Source organism: Homarus americanus, unplaced genomic scaffold, assembly GCF_018991925.1.
Source record: "Homarus americanus isolate GMGI-L3 unplaced genomic scaffold, GMGI_Hamer_2.0 scaffold24694, whole genome shotgun sequence".
Lineage (NCBI taxonomy): Eukaryota > Metazoa > Arthropoda > Malacostraca > Decapoda > Nephropidae > Homarus > Homarus americanus.
This window is the reverse complement of record NW_024732780.1, coordinates 7,188,895-7,203,147: the sequence shown is the minus strand read 5'-3', so window position 1 is coordinate 7,203,147 and position 14,253 is coordinate 7,188,895. Positions and strand designations below refer to the sequence as shown.

Below are 14,253 nucleotides of genomic sequence, written 5' to 3'. Positions count from 1 at the left end.
CCACTAACATGATCTTTGCTGCCCGCCAGATACAGCAAAATTGCATAGGACTATGTTGTGACCTGTACATGGCTTTCATCGACCTAACCAAGGCCTTCGACCCGGTCAACAGGGAAGCCCTCTGGTGGACCCTCAGCCGTTTTGGTTGCCCCAAAAAATTTATCTTCATTGTGAGGCAACTCCACGACGACAAGAATGGGAGTGTCATGCACAACAGCACCCAGTCTGAGTTCTTCCCCATCCAAATGGGGGTTAAACAAGGGTGTGTACTGGCACCAACTCTCTTTTCCATTTTCTTGGCTGCCTTCCTTAATCGTACCAGTGCCAATTTAGACGGCGGGGTGGACATCGAGTACCGAGTGAAGGGTCTCTTCAACATAAGACGACTCCAGGCAGGAACAAAGGTGTCGGCAGCTTCCATTACTGAACTTCAGTATGCAGACGACCTCACCCTTGTTGCTCACACTGAACGCGACCTACAGGAGATCCTGAACACCCACGCAGATGCGTATGCACACTTCAGCCTTGAGGTGAATGTACGTAAGACTCAGATTCTTTTTCAACTTGCCCCTGGTTCAGCCACACCTCCACCATCCATCCATCTTAACAGTACTACCCTCTCTAATGATACCCACTTTCGGTATCTCGGTTCCCACCTGTCCAGCACCGTGGACATCAATGAAGAGGTTCAGCATCGGATCAGATGTGCCTCTCAAGCCTTTGGCAGACCCTAAAACCATGTCTTCAGCTGTAGGGAGCTGAAATTATCTACAAAGTTACACGCATATCGAGCAGTGGTCCTCCCCATCCTGCTATGTGGCAGCGAGACATGGTTTACATAAAGGAGACACCTCAAGGCACTTGAAAACTTTCACCAACGTAGTCTACGTTCCATCCTCCTAGTTCGCTGGGAAGACAAGAGAAAAAATGCCAGCATCCTTGCTGACACCAACTGTAGGAGCATCAAGACTACTATTATCCATGAACAACTACACTGGACTGGCCATGTTACCTGCATGGACGACAGTAGACTGCCAAAGCAGCTACTTAACAGTCACCTAACGAATAGTAAACGTAATGCCGGCGGGCAACAGAAATCGACCCCCTCACCTGGGAGACGATTATTCCACACCGTAACGCTTGGAGGAGCACCACACGAGAAGGTGTCAATACTTTCGAGTTTGCCCAACTGCAAACCGAGGCAGACAAGCGCCAACACCGGAAAGAAAGTGCCACCGCCCCTCCCACACTAGATGTAGCCCTCCACACATGCAACATCTGTGAACAACTCTGCCGGTCCCGTATCGGCCTCTTTAGTCACCTCAGAGCTCACCAATGAAGGTGACATATGTAATAACTCATATTATTGTATCATAGCTGGATGATCGTCATACTTGATTCTAAGTGACAGTAAAGTGTGTGTGTGTGTGTTTGTGTTTTGTGGGTCTTGCACATACATAACTTGTAATTTAACCAGACTTAGTGTCTGGATACTGTACTGTATTGTATTGTACGTGAGCACAAGATCTTTCACAAGTTTAGTTTTTAATTTCTTGTCATTATTGTTTAGAGTTGTGACCCTTGGTCTTTGCTGCTACTGGGTACTTGGCCACATTCATGGTGCTTGGCCACATTTACTGTACTTGGCCACATTCATGGTGCTTGGCCACATTTACTGTACTTGGCCACATTCATGGTGCTTGGCCACATTTACTGTCAAACATATGTTCTTTCTCTTTTTCCATCTACTGAATTTTGTTTTCATAATCTTTCAGATAATAGAGTGTGTGTCTCTGTCAGGATCATCTGAAGCAACAGGAATAGAAGGGTAAGTGAAGTAAAGTATCCTGTGGTGATAGGGTGTTTTAGCTCCCTGTCCTTAACCTCTAGCTGGACTCTGATCTGTCTGCCTTTTTGGTGTCTTGACAAAAATAATTCATACATTTACCGACTTTCTAGCTGTCACTATAGCGGTATTTACATATACTAGTTAGCAACCCTGACTAGACAGTGTCAAGGCAGATCTCCAAATCTGTAACAACTTCTCAGAAGAGTGTGCCGTCATGTACCAGAAATTCCTGGCCAACAGCAAACTCCTGGATATGGCAAAGAAAGGACAAAACTATTGGCAGAACTGTTGGACATTAGGCTATACTGAGCACACAAATACACATTTTAGCTGTCAGTTTGTGTTGCAGGTTTGGGCTCAATTCCATTTCAAAATACAGTAATCAGTATGTACAGGAAATAGTTTGAAAATAAAATTCAATAATTGAACATTTGTAATTTATTTCAGATTTTTTTCTAAGGTGAAAGAGAGAGATCTGTACTTAAAAAATTGACCAATTAAATCTTTAAGTAAAAGCCACTTTCTCACTTCAGCGAACTCAAATTAAATTAAATAGGTTATGGTTTTCATATTGTGTCTGGAGACTGGCTGCCATGCACAGTGTCCTCCTGTTGGGGTTATGGATGTGGCCACCCTGTATGACACCTAGGAGTCATTCTCACACTTTATCTTGTTTCTTTTATATTATTTATGTATTGTACTTACTGTAGAAGTTAGATTGAATATACTGTCCTGTAGTGTACTGTACTGCTCTGTTCTGTACATACAAGATCTAACTTAATTGTAGGCAGTTTTTTACCACTTTGTTGAAATTAATTTGCAAGTTCTTAGTTAGGATTGAAGGCTTTGTTATGGCTACCTGTACAGTGTAGAAAAAAAAGAATACAGTATACTTAATAGGTTTACTTTTGAATATTTAGCTTCAGAAACATAATAACATCTCAATGTATCACTTACAAAATGTGTAAAGAAATGCCTTCCTACTATACTATACAGTGATTTAAGAGTGTGGCACCATATTGATAATGACAAAATATATGAGGAGGTCCACACCATAACCTGCTAAGAGCCATATATCGCTGAATTGTGTTATGTATTGCATTGTATACCCCCAACCTCTCCTCTGTCCCCTGGGTAAGTCAGAGAGCTAATTGGGAACCTGTACATATGGGTGAGAGTCCTCTGAAAAGACTATTGTATGTCACACGTTCCTACCTGAGCTTTTCCCTCCATTTTCTGTTTTGTCACTTAGCAGATTATGGTCCAGAGCTCCTCATATCTTTTCCGTCATTGCAGGACTGAGTTTGTGTTGTCCGAGGCTGGAGATGTTACCTGGACCGTTACAGATGGCTGCGATGCCCTGCCGCTCTTCTCCTGCCAGATGTATGAAGTGTATACATACCAGAACCTTCAGTGTTATGGGAACAGAACTTTACTGCGCTTTGCTGCGTACAATGGCCACATTATTGAGTTCAGAGTAAGTGGGTCTGTGAAGTTATGGAAGTTGTTATTAAGTCGAGGAGGATAATTAAAGATTTTTATAGAAATTACTGAGTAGTGTGTGGGAAGTGTGTTCTTTTTCCCAGTCACATCTCTTGTTGTTTTGAAAAAGATGTTGCATTTAGTTAGTGTTTACTTAATGCTTCTGTGAGGGTTTTAACTTCCTGTCAGGCCAGAAATGTCTCTGTCTCTCTCACACTTCCTGACTTATTAACTCTCTATTCTCTTATTTATTTATTTGTATTTATTCCAGCTGGACCAACCGGTAATGTCAAGGGATCTGATGTTGTTGACATACGATGGATGGTTCATGTTGCAGTGCGAGAAGGTGAGTGTGTGAGCATGTGAAGACCTTACTGGAAATAAAGCTTTGATGGCTCTGTTGGCTGTCTCTGGTTAGAATGACTTGTTTACTGTCCTGTGCCTGCCATTTTTGACTAACCTGGTTATGTGACAACGTCAGAGACACACACATGAACACACAGTATGTGCCAGAAACCCCATTTTTGTGAACAATCCATTACCTGTATATGGATTCTCTACGTGCATGTCCTCTACGAACTGCACAATTTATCGATGATCAGTGGTAAAATGGTAAAGACTGTTTTATACTGTATTACTTTTAACATAACATTATCAGTGATATTGACCACTGTCAGTCGATAACTAAAATACAATACCTCGATCTGTCATGTCTAATACACCATGTAATTATGTACAGTCGACCCTCGTTAATTCGGACCCCTTTAATCCGGATTTCGGATAATTTGGACGAAATCTGAACTAAGCAAAGGACTTTCCGTTTTAAATTTCTGGTTCTGGGATTGTCCGATAGATGGCGCGCGCCAGACCGCCAGTCATTGTTGACTTAGCGCCATATTCGAGTATCAGTGTTGTGTTGCCCTGCAATTTTCGTTGATATTTCAGTGATTAGGCATCTGTCAGCCTTGTATTATACATCATGTCTTCAAGGGGGAGTAATACTCAGAAGAGGAAGTATGTGACCCTTTCTGTGAACCAGAAACTGGAACTTATAAGGAAGTTAGAGGCTGGTGCTTCGGTGGCCAGAGTTTGTGACGAGTTTGGTGTTAAAAAGCAAACAGTTTCGGACATGTAAGGCTAAGGCCAACTCACTGCATTTTCTTTGAAATATAATGCAATATTATGCAATATTAACCCCTAAATCAGTTAATTCGGACAATCGGCTAAAACGGACACCCCTCCTCCCCTATTAGTCCGAATTAACGAGGGTCGACTGTAATACTTGTATCCATGTAAAACAACCGTGTATAAAGAAAATGACATGGAATGTTTGTGGTGGACTGTTACTGTTTCATCTCATATTACGTAAGTATGATGACAGGAATATGAAATGTTATGTCTTAGGAGAAAAAATTGACTTATACTGTATGTTACAAACACACTGTTAATAAAATAAAACCACAGGGGTTCTGCTAGACACCTGACTTATGTAAACAATCCACTCTAGAGCATCTGTGTGCTCCTCCACTTTGAACACTATCACTTATCGGTGATAATATTTCTCTTATGTGAGTGCCAGGAGGACAGATATTATATAAAACACTGTACTCGTATTAGAGAGGTTCATAATGGAGACTGGTGGTTAGGTTATTCCTCTCCTATTGCTTTTATTGATGTTATTAATGATGCCAGTCTCATAATGTTGCACATGATAGTTTATTGTAATATAGCAATGACGAATCCAGGGACAGTTCATGTCATTCACCACAGCCTTTAACTTATCCCAGGTTATGACATGACCATACTGCAACCGTTCTGTCATTCCTCCAACTGGAACCATGGGAGACCAACACCGTGATATTTCCCAATGAGGACAATTTGTCAGCATGCGTAATGCTGAATTAAGTACGGTATCTGTGAGATCGCAAGGCAGGTGGGAGTCTCGAGATCAACAGTGTGATGTTGGTTATAGTGGTATGAAGAGTCTGGTACTTTAACAGATCTTCCCAGATCTTGACAGCCTAGACTGACCAGCGCAGACATTCGCGACCATCCTCTCTCCAATGCTGTGGCCAAAACGGAGCGCTGTACTTGGAGGTCTCGGCTAGGACAGGGTCCCTCCTGTCGAGGAAAGGTTAGAAGAACAACACCGGGTAGGGAAACTTAACAGTTCCCTGAGCAGTATATGGGGGAGGTCCTGGCCTTCTGGGCAAGAGTTATTTTGTCAGATGAAAAAATTTAAACTCTACCAACCACGGCCGTCTTCACTGCCGGAGACTTGATAACACCCGTTACTACCTGCAGTATGTTTATCAAGAAGTCATGTGACCGTAAACATGCATGGTTGGATCAACCTCGACTGTGTGGGCGAGTTGGCAGAGATAAATAACAGATTCACCACAGAGCAGGTCTTTCATACCCCAAACATCAACAATTATGTTACATGATAGTACAGTATATGTAAAATTAAATTTTTGGAAAAGATCATTAAAAAGGTTTGATATTATAATTTATTTTCATGTAAGCCATATCATTTATATAGAATGGAATAAGTGTATTAAAAAAAGTCTATAATTTGTTTTGGTGCCAAAATATGCCAGAATACACTAGGGGGTCCAGCGGGTCGTGCATCACCTGGGCTATAAGGATTAAGTATTAGGTCAGGTGAGGTTAGCTAAGCATTAGGATGGTTGATCATAAGTCAAAGTAAGTTGGAGTGCCTAACATTCATGTGATCTCATTTGTTTAGGTTAAATGTGTATGTCCATCATTTAAGAGGTGGAGGAAGATGAGTGGAAGCCCACATCAATTTGGATGTACAGTACAGTAGTTCCAGCCACCTTGTAGCATATCAGGGATAAAGTGGTGAGAGTAGAAGAAAATAATCCCCTGATCGAAGAGATTTGAGGGACTACAGTCATAGTGCTTTCTGTCTGCCAGTAGATAGTTTTCATATCATTATTAAAGTTCTATTCATCTCATTTCCCACTAAACTCCATATACTTGTGTTGTTTTAACTTCAGCCGCAGATCCGCATTGTTTTGGGCTCTGTTTAGGTTCCGGCCGTTCCATTAAGGGTTATAAACTCTTGTGGTAATATAAAACTTGTGACTATTCCTGCAGTAATGTTTAGCAGTACTGTACAAGCATAAAATAGTTAATCAATAGGTTGAAGAATGTTTATGAAGCCAATAGACCTTTAGGTAAATTGATTACGTATGTCTTCTGGAGATCTAGGAAATTGACACAAGTAGGAAGAATTACAGTAGTTGAAATAGTTTTGTTACTGCTGCCTTAAGGAGTCTGACTGTTAGAAATGAATGAAAGTAGCTACAGTATTATGTATTTATTGTATAACATCCTTTTATTTTCTTTCACAATAACCCAAACAATGACTAGGAATTAATTTATTGATGTTAACTATTATCATTATGATTTGACAAAGTACAAACATGACAGGAGGATGGAATTGTATAGAAAGGTCAGGTCTTGTTAACTATTTCCTGTGTTACATTGTTATGATAGTGTATTCATTGTACAGTATTAGTTTACTTGTACTTACAGCTGGCCACTCCAGAGATTGCTCCAGATCTCCCATACTCCCTCCTCCCAGCTCTCACTGATGGCTACTTCTCAGATATCACCATCACTGCAAAATCGGGAAGAAAGGTGAGGACTCTTTCTTTGTAATTGAGTATTTATTTTTCTTAGGTGCATTAGTGTTGTATTAGTCGTTTCAGTTAGAGGTGTTATACTGTTGCTGTGTTTTATATATTACAGTTTGAGGTACACAGCATCATTTTACAATCAAGTATGCCAAGTGTGGAATGGACATCTCTGTGTGGTCTGGATGACTCAGCCCTAGAGACCATCCTGTACTACCTCTACTCCTGCTGCCTCCCCTCCACACTCACCGTGGCCACCGCGCACAAGACCATTGCCGCCACCCAACATTTGGAAGGCTTTGAAGACTTCAGAAAGAAATGTGATATCTTCATTAAGAACACAAATCTCAGGAACAGTAAGTCATATTTTGTTCTGCTCTGCTTCATCAGCCTCTTGGCTCTCCTCCTGACTCACTCTCTCTCTCTTTTACTTTCTTTCTTTCTTTCTTTAGGTGTAGATCCAGGAATATCAAAATGGGGGTCCAAGAAGTTGTGGGTGGGGGAACGTGGCAAGCACAGTGAGCTCATCCAACTGGGGGTGGTTTTGGGGAGGCCATTTTGAGGCCATGTGCACTTGATATTAGGAGATATTCTGAGGTCAATAGTAATTACTTTTTACAATACAAAAACACCTGAGTGCAATACTGCATTAAAGAAAAAGTATTGGAATTTTCAGATGAAAGGGGTGGGTCCAGAAGCCCCAGGATCCCCCTGGTTCTGCCCCTGGTCTCCTCAGTTTTCACTTAGGTTAGGTTTGCTCACTACACAGAGGATAAGGAGGTAATGGTGCTGACAGTAAATGTAGGGCCTTGTTGTGCAGAATACCTGATATGTATACAGTATATATCTTAAAGCTATAAAAACAAATGAAGGGAGAATGTATGTGTGTTTGTACATGTGTGTGGACAGTATCCTGCATTAATCCTTAGCCTTCAGCTATTGGAAACCTCCTTACCACTGTACTGTATGTGCAAAAAAACCAACAAATTAAAAACATGCTGTACTCTCATAAGAATAAAGATATGCATGCAGAAAACTAACAAGTGGAAAATATTATATACAGTAAAGCCTCGAATAACGATGGTAATGTGTTCTCCAATATTGTAGTGTAAGGTGAATTGTCGTATCGTGAATCATCAATTACCATTAAAATAAAGCAATAATTATGAGATGCATTCCCAAGTGTGACCTTTTCATATCTTTTGTGTGTGGCTTTTTACCCTCTTTTCCCCCAAAAAACAAAAAAATTCATGAAAAATGCAAACTATATTCTGTAAATAGTGTTTATGAATGCTCCTTATACAATATAAATGAATAATAATATGGTCACACAAGAGGAGATGGGACGCCATTGTTTTCGTTAAGTGTTTACACCCGGGTGTCTGGGACGATGGTTCTACATAAGAAAATAAGACCCTGGGTGTAGCTGTAGTGAACTTAATGTAAAAAAATTGAATACCTGTAGTATATATGTTTTAAGTAATGTTATTTAATGTTATTAAATGGAACACTAGATGTAGTTAACCACTAATGGTAAAGATATAAGGCGAGAAGATTGGGAACGCCAACGTACCATATGTTAGTGCATACATGTGAAAACATATCGTCATTTCTCTACGTGAAAGCAACACTTATTTACTGTTCATATATGTTTTAAATAATACTTACTAATGTAAAACAAAAATTCTACTCACCAATGGTGGTAAAGTCTAAAACATAAGGACAGCCAAGGAATATTGTGTGAGTTTTTACTCATGATGAAGTCATCAGGTTCAACTCTGGCTGAAGCTGTAGCTTTCCATAAAGCTGTTGCTGAAACTGTGACTGAACCTGAAGTTGTTGATGAAGCTGCTTATGATGCTGAATTTGATGGTGTAGCTGAAGTTGATGGTTTAGGCCTTCGAATAATAAAGCTGTCGAAAGAACCTTGCACAGCTGCTTTCTTTTCTCATTATCCATCTTTATGTAGAGGTCATTTGCATTTTTTATATCCCTGTTAATTTGAATTCTTTGTTCTGTTAATGGATCCACTTCAGAAAATATGTTCATTGCTTGCTCCATATAATATCCACAGACCTCTCACCTTTTTCAAATCATATTTACACATCTAGTTTCTCGGCTAAGCTTATACACTTTGTTTTAGCCTTTGAACCAGCACTACCATCACTTGCTCTCTTGCTCATGTTGAATAGGGATGCAAAAATGCCGTAAGAAACCTGAGAAAGTTTTTCTCCTTTTCCTGTTCAGATGCGTGAAAACAAAAGGCTCGCCAGCTGCGACTGTTTATACTAGTGATAATGGCATCACCACTCACAAGCCCGGCAGCCTCCGTGCGCAAGGCTTGTTTTTTATATTTTTTTTATAATACATATCGGGATTTAATTATTATTTATATGAAAATGTAATTTTTTTAGTCTCTTTTCGTCGTAAATACGAAGAAAATAATGGCGTAAATTGAATTGGGTCCTAAATTAACCACGGTGTTAAATATGAATCGTCGTTAGTAGAACCGTCGTTATCGGAGGTTTTCCTGTACAGTCATCCCTCATTATATGAACGTTTGAGATTTGAAAATTTGCCATTGCGAATTTCCTAAATGACCATCTCTTTTTTCATATTATGAAAGCTTACCCTGCTTATAAGAATTTGGGTCCCAGCAAAAATTTCAAATCAACCCCCTTCCCCCTGGGAGTCAGCTGGGGCGGCCACATTCCCCTAGTGCTCTTCCTACCAGGCTGAGGGAGGAGTTATGTTAGGGTTATTTTTCAACTCATAATATTGGGAATATAAACTTGACTTGCTAAACTTTTTTTTTTACTCGCTTACATGCACACAGAATTCTACATAGAGAATGTGCAAAAAAATTAAAATAATAATAATTATTATAATATCAAAATACTGGTCGCCCGTCATGTACGATGATGGCCGGCCCTAGGGCCACCTAGGCATGAATTTATTTAAGGTGTAGAAGCTGTCGCCACCACAACAACCACACCCTGAGTTAACGAGTTGCATGACCCAGTGTCAAGGAATACTCCGAGAAGACCGGACAAATCGGCAACTGCACTGGCTAACCATTACCCCAGAAAACGATCTGCAAATCGATTAACATCCAGGTCCCCAATTACTGCTGAGTAGACAGAGGCAAATGGCATAAAGAAACTTGAACATAATTTTACCCTGCCCAGAGATTGAACCTGGGTCCACTCACGTGTGAGGCGAGCATGCTGACGATTAGATGACCCCCAGACAATGGTTTCAGAGCTCGGCCAGCATGTTCAATAGTTAAAAACATAAAGGGAATAAATATTTCTTTGTGTGTGAGAGCAGGGGAGGGAGCATTGCTAAGGGTCAACAGAGGTGGTGTCCTCACAGGGTTGACTAAGCTTGAGGGCTGCCACATATGACACAGCCAGTGTGTATGCAAGTGGCGGCTGTGTTAAACTTTCATTTAGCTTTTCCCTAATGGTTTTAGCTGCATTTTTCATCTAGACAGCATTTCATTAATGTTTTTAATGTGTAAGGTAGTAAATTACAGTATTTGTGTACTATATATCATTAGTTAGGTAGGCTCTTTGTTGTCTGTGAAGTGATTTCATGTTTTGGGCTATGATTATATGGGTGTCTTGTCAGTGTAGAAACTGAATCCTATTTTTCCTCTATGTTCTTTTATTTAAGATATGAAAATTCACTTAATGAATGAATGGTTTTCCAGGAACCTAACCCATTTGTATAGTAGGGGATACCAGTACTGTACTGTACTTGTTCAGTCATGTTTGACCGACTGGGAGGGACTAGGAGGTGGTGAGGCAGACTGTCACTAATAACAAAGAACTGGCATCTTCCATGGTGACTAAAATGCAACTTAGAGCCATATTTGGGTGTGAGAAGGACTACAGTGATACATTTCATGTCTAATTAATGCTGAAATTGGCATGTAATTAGAAAACATGCCACAGAAATTTGTTGTTATATGAGACATGTGTCACTTTTAAGAGTTAGGCAGGAAAGGTTTTGAAAAGGTAAAAAGATCAGCCATTAGATCGTTTTGGGACTAGATGTAAAGTTCAAGTAATAATCTAGACAGAGGAATAATTAATCATCAGAATCTACACAATATCTTTTCTACTTGGTACAGGACTGGTGTGTCTGATGCAGGAGGTGCAGGAGTGTGTGGAGGTGATGGTTCAGCTGTTCAACCCCAGCGATCCAGCAGTGACCAGCCCCACACATCTCATTACTGTTCTTAAGGCTGCTCTCAGACAGATGGCTATTGGTAAGATATATAGTACAGTATATTGGTGTATGACGGGTGATGGTAACATTTACATAATGGTGGTAGGACAATCCCTTTTTTCCCTCCTAATACCAGCCACCCTGCAGTTAATTAAATACTGTATATGCATAATAATATAACAAAAGACTACATGTTGTTTATTCTTATTAAGTTAATCACACTAAGCAGAGTGTACAGTACTTAGTTCATACAGTACAAGTCTTTTACCCTATTCACACAAGCCTATAATACCACAATGCTTTATTTGCATACTAGTATTATTATTATTTTTTATTTTTTTAAGGTGTGGTGAAAGTAGTTGAGCTAAGCCAGGAGTTTGAACAGTGTGGGTGGAGACTGACCCAGGCAGAACAGCATGAAGTGATGCGGTACACTCGGTCACAGCTGCCACGCCTGCTGGCCACGGTGGTGCGACTCTTGGCCAATGTACGAGCATCACTTGCCGCCCTCAACCACCACACTCGCCAGCAGCTGGCACAGCAGCTGGTTCCAGAGGTACTGTACTCTCATTGTAGACAACCCCAAGATTATTGATAATTGTAATATTATACTGTACATTTGTGCCTGGTTACCATGTTTATAGCTGGCACTGCAGCTCAATCTACAGTACAGTAAAGGCACTACAGTACACTACACTGCAGTACTGATCACCCATGTGAGGTCATTTATACTTGTTTACTTATTGATAAGTTACAACAGCATGATTACATGTATTGTGTCTTACACAACTATGAATATCAGTAACACTGGCAGTTTTCTCAAGTTATGAGTAACAATAATAATTAACCTCAATTATCCAAACTTATACATTTTGTTATTTGCAGATCAGCTCAGTTCTTCAGACTGTGTGTGTTGATGTTGGTTCACTCAGAACAAGTTTAGAGCACATCATCCAGGCTTCGTCCACATCTCTGGAGTCTGCACACTCACCCACTCATCTACTGGCAAAGTCCCTCAGAAATGTAAGTCTTGTGTTACAGAGGTAATCAAAAGCTCTTAAGTTATATCAGTATTTCCTAGTTAGACTGTTCTCTCACCCAGTCATTCATATCTTATGTTCAGTACACTACTGTAATGTGGAAACTTACCTGATACAGTTAGAAATTTAGGAGAAAACAATTTGGTGGTACTGTATGCTACACCAGCGGTTTGTTTTGGTTAAAGTTTTTATATACGTACAGTATATAGTTTTTTTACTTGGTTGGGAAACACTGGAATATGCACCGAACATGTTGTATCCTAAAACAAATACTAATGTCTGATTGAATCATCATTAAACAAAGTTATTATTAAGAACAAAATTATATACAGTAGTCAGCCATTGTTTAATATGGTTTCCAGTGAGATATCTTGTTCTTTCATTGTGTGCAAATGTTTGTTTGTTTCTATTTCAGTTTTCTCCTTTGCAGGACTTGCATCTTCGTGAACTACAGAAACTTCGCATTCTACAGGAAAATTTAACTTCATTCTTGAATTCCCTTGTTCATAAAAGAGAACAGTTCGAGGAAATAGGTGGTGGGGCGAGGGTGCGGGGAGTGGCCAGAATTATTGAACATTTCACTGAAGAACTTCCAGTTTTAACACTGCGTCTTGAAGAAGCAGCGGCAGACTTGGAAGAAATTGTGGAATGGTCCGAGTTTAAGTTTGTTTTCAAGGGAGCGACCTCGAAAGTGGTAAGTATTCTTATTGACTAATTCTCTATTTAATATTTTGCTCCTGCTTCCTTGTAAAAATTAGTGACTAGTGATCTTGTCCCTTGCTATTTTGTGGGGTTGGGAAAAATAAGAGTGCAAATAGTGACTTATAGATCTATAATCAGGAATTGATTGAATGAAGTCAGGACCTGGTTGGAATGATTCTGTGGCTGGCATTGGCATTGTGGGAACAGATGAGAGAGGTGGTCATCTCTTTCCTGGAGAAGACGTGTGTTCCTGGACAAGAAGCCAGTCATAGTTACAGTGATACAGCAGTACAGTAGTAGAACACTGGAAAGAAGCACTAAGAGTCATGTAATGTTGGTGGGGCAGCAAAGAGGCGTGGGGTTCCTGGGGCCCAGATTCACTAATGACGTATGGTCACCGTAAGTCCCTGTGATCAACCTCAAGGCTGAACGGGTGATTCACTAAACGTTTGTGGCGACCGTAACCCAACTTATCGTACAGCAAAAGTTAGGAGTCACAGAGCACCCATAAGCTTCCACAAGACAGAAATAACTCCCGTTTTCACTACTATACATCTCATACCAAGACACACACAGCTGCCTGACGTACAACTTCAAGGGTCACTAGTGAGAGTGAAGCTGTAAAGATGTAACTAATGATTGCTTTAGCTTATGACTGTGTGCTCCTGAGAGGAAGGGTCTTTAGGGATCCTTTGGACCCGTTACAAATTGTTGACCACTTACTGCTATGTAGGGATATATTCTGGCTGGATACATCTGTGTTTATAGCTTTGAGGGTTTTAACCAAGTGGTAGTTTCCAGAGTGTAGTTGATGATGTTAATACCTTAAGGCAGTCAACTGTGTCAAGAACTATAAATAATAGTAATAATATTATTAATCTTATTTTCATTACCGTATTAGTTTTATTATTACTATTATTATATTACTTTTATTATTATTATATTAGTTTTACTATTGCAGTACAGTAGGGTCGGGATATATCGCGGGATAGAGTCCAATGATGTTCACTATATACTAAATCGCTATATATAATTACAGTCTCTTCTCGACTTTCGACTGGGTTCCGTCCCGACGACCAGGTTGTAAGTCGAATTGGTCGTAAGTCGAAAAGGCGAAAATAATACATAGAAATTCTAAAATGGGGTCTTTTTCTTCTCAGCACCACGAGAACTCTCACTTTTAAGCTTGCCAGCCATTTTAAAGGGAATTACAAACGAAAATTTTGTTAGTACACAGCGCGATCACTGACGTCGGGACTCGAAAATACGTAATGTGAAA

At 40.1% G+C, this 14,253-nt stretch overlaps 1 protein-coding gene across 1 annotated transcript in view; it reads left to right on the top strand.

Annotated features, from left to right (window-relative positions):
• LOC121869013 overlaps nt 1-14,253 on the top strand; it is a 44,589-nt gene that overhangs the window by 5,526 nt on the left and 24,810 nt on the right. Inside the window, exons 2-10 of the mRNA XM_042370073.1 lie at nt 1,776-1,828; nt 3,146-3,326; nt 3,603-3,677; nt 6,896-7,000; nt 7,112-7,352; nt 11,135-11,272; nt 11,577-11,788; nt 12,118-12,255; nt 12,703-12,966. Coding sequence (XP_042226007.1) covers nt 1,776-1,828; nt 3,146-3,326; nt 3,603-3,677; nt 6,896-7,000; nt 7,112-7,352; nt 11,135-11,272; nt 11,577-11,788; nt 12,118-12,255; nt 12,703-12,966 — 1,407 coding nt within the window. The remainder of the gene's footprint in view (nt 1-1,775; nt 1,829-3,145; nt 3,327-3,602; nt 3,678-6,895; nt 7,001-7,111; nt 7,353-11,134; nt 11,273-11,576; nt 11,789-12,117; nt 12,256-12,702; nt 12,967-14,253) is intronic.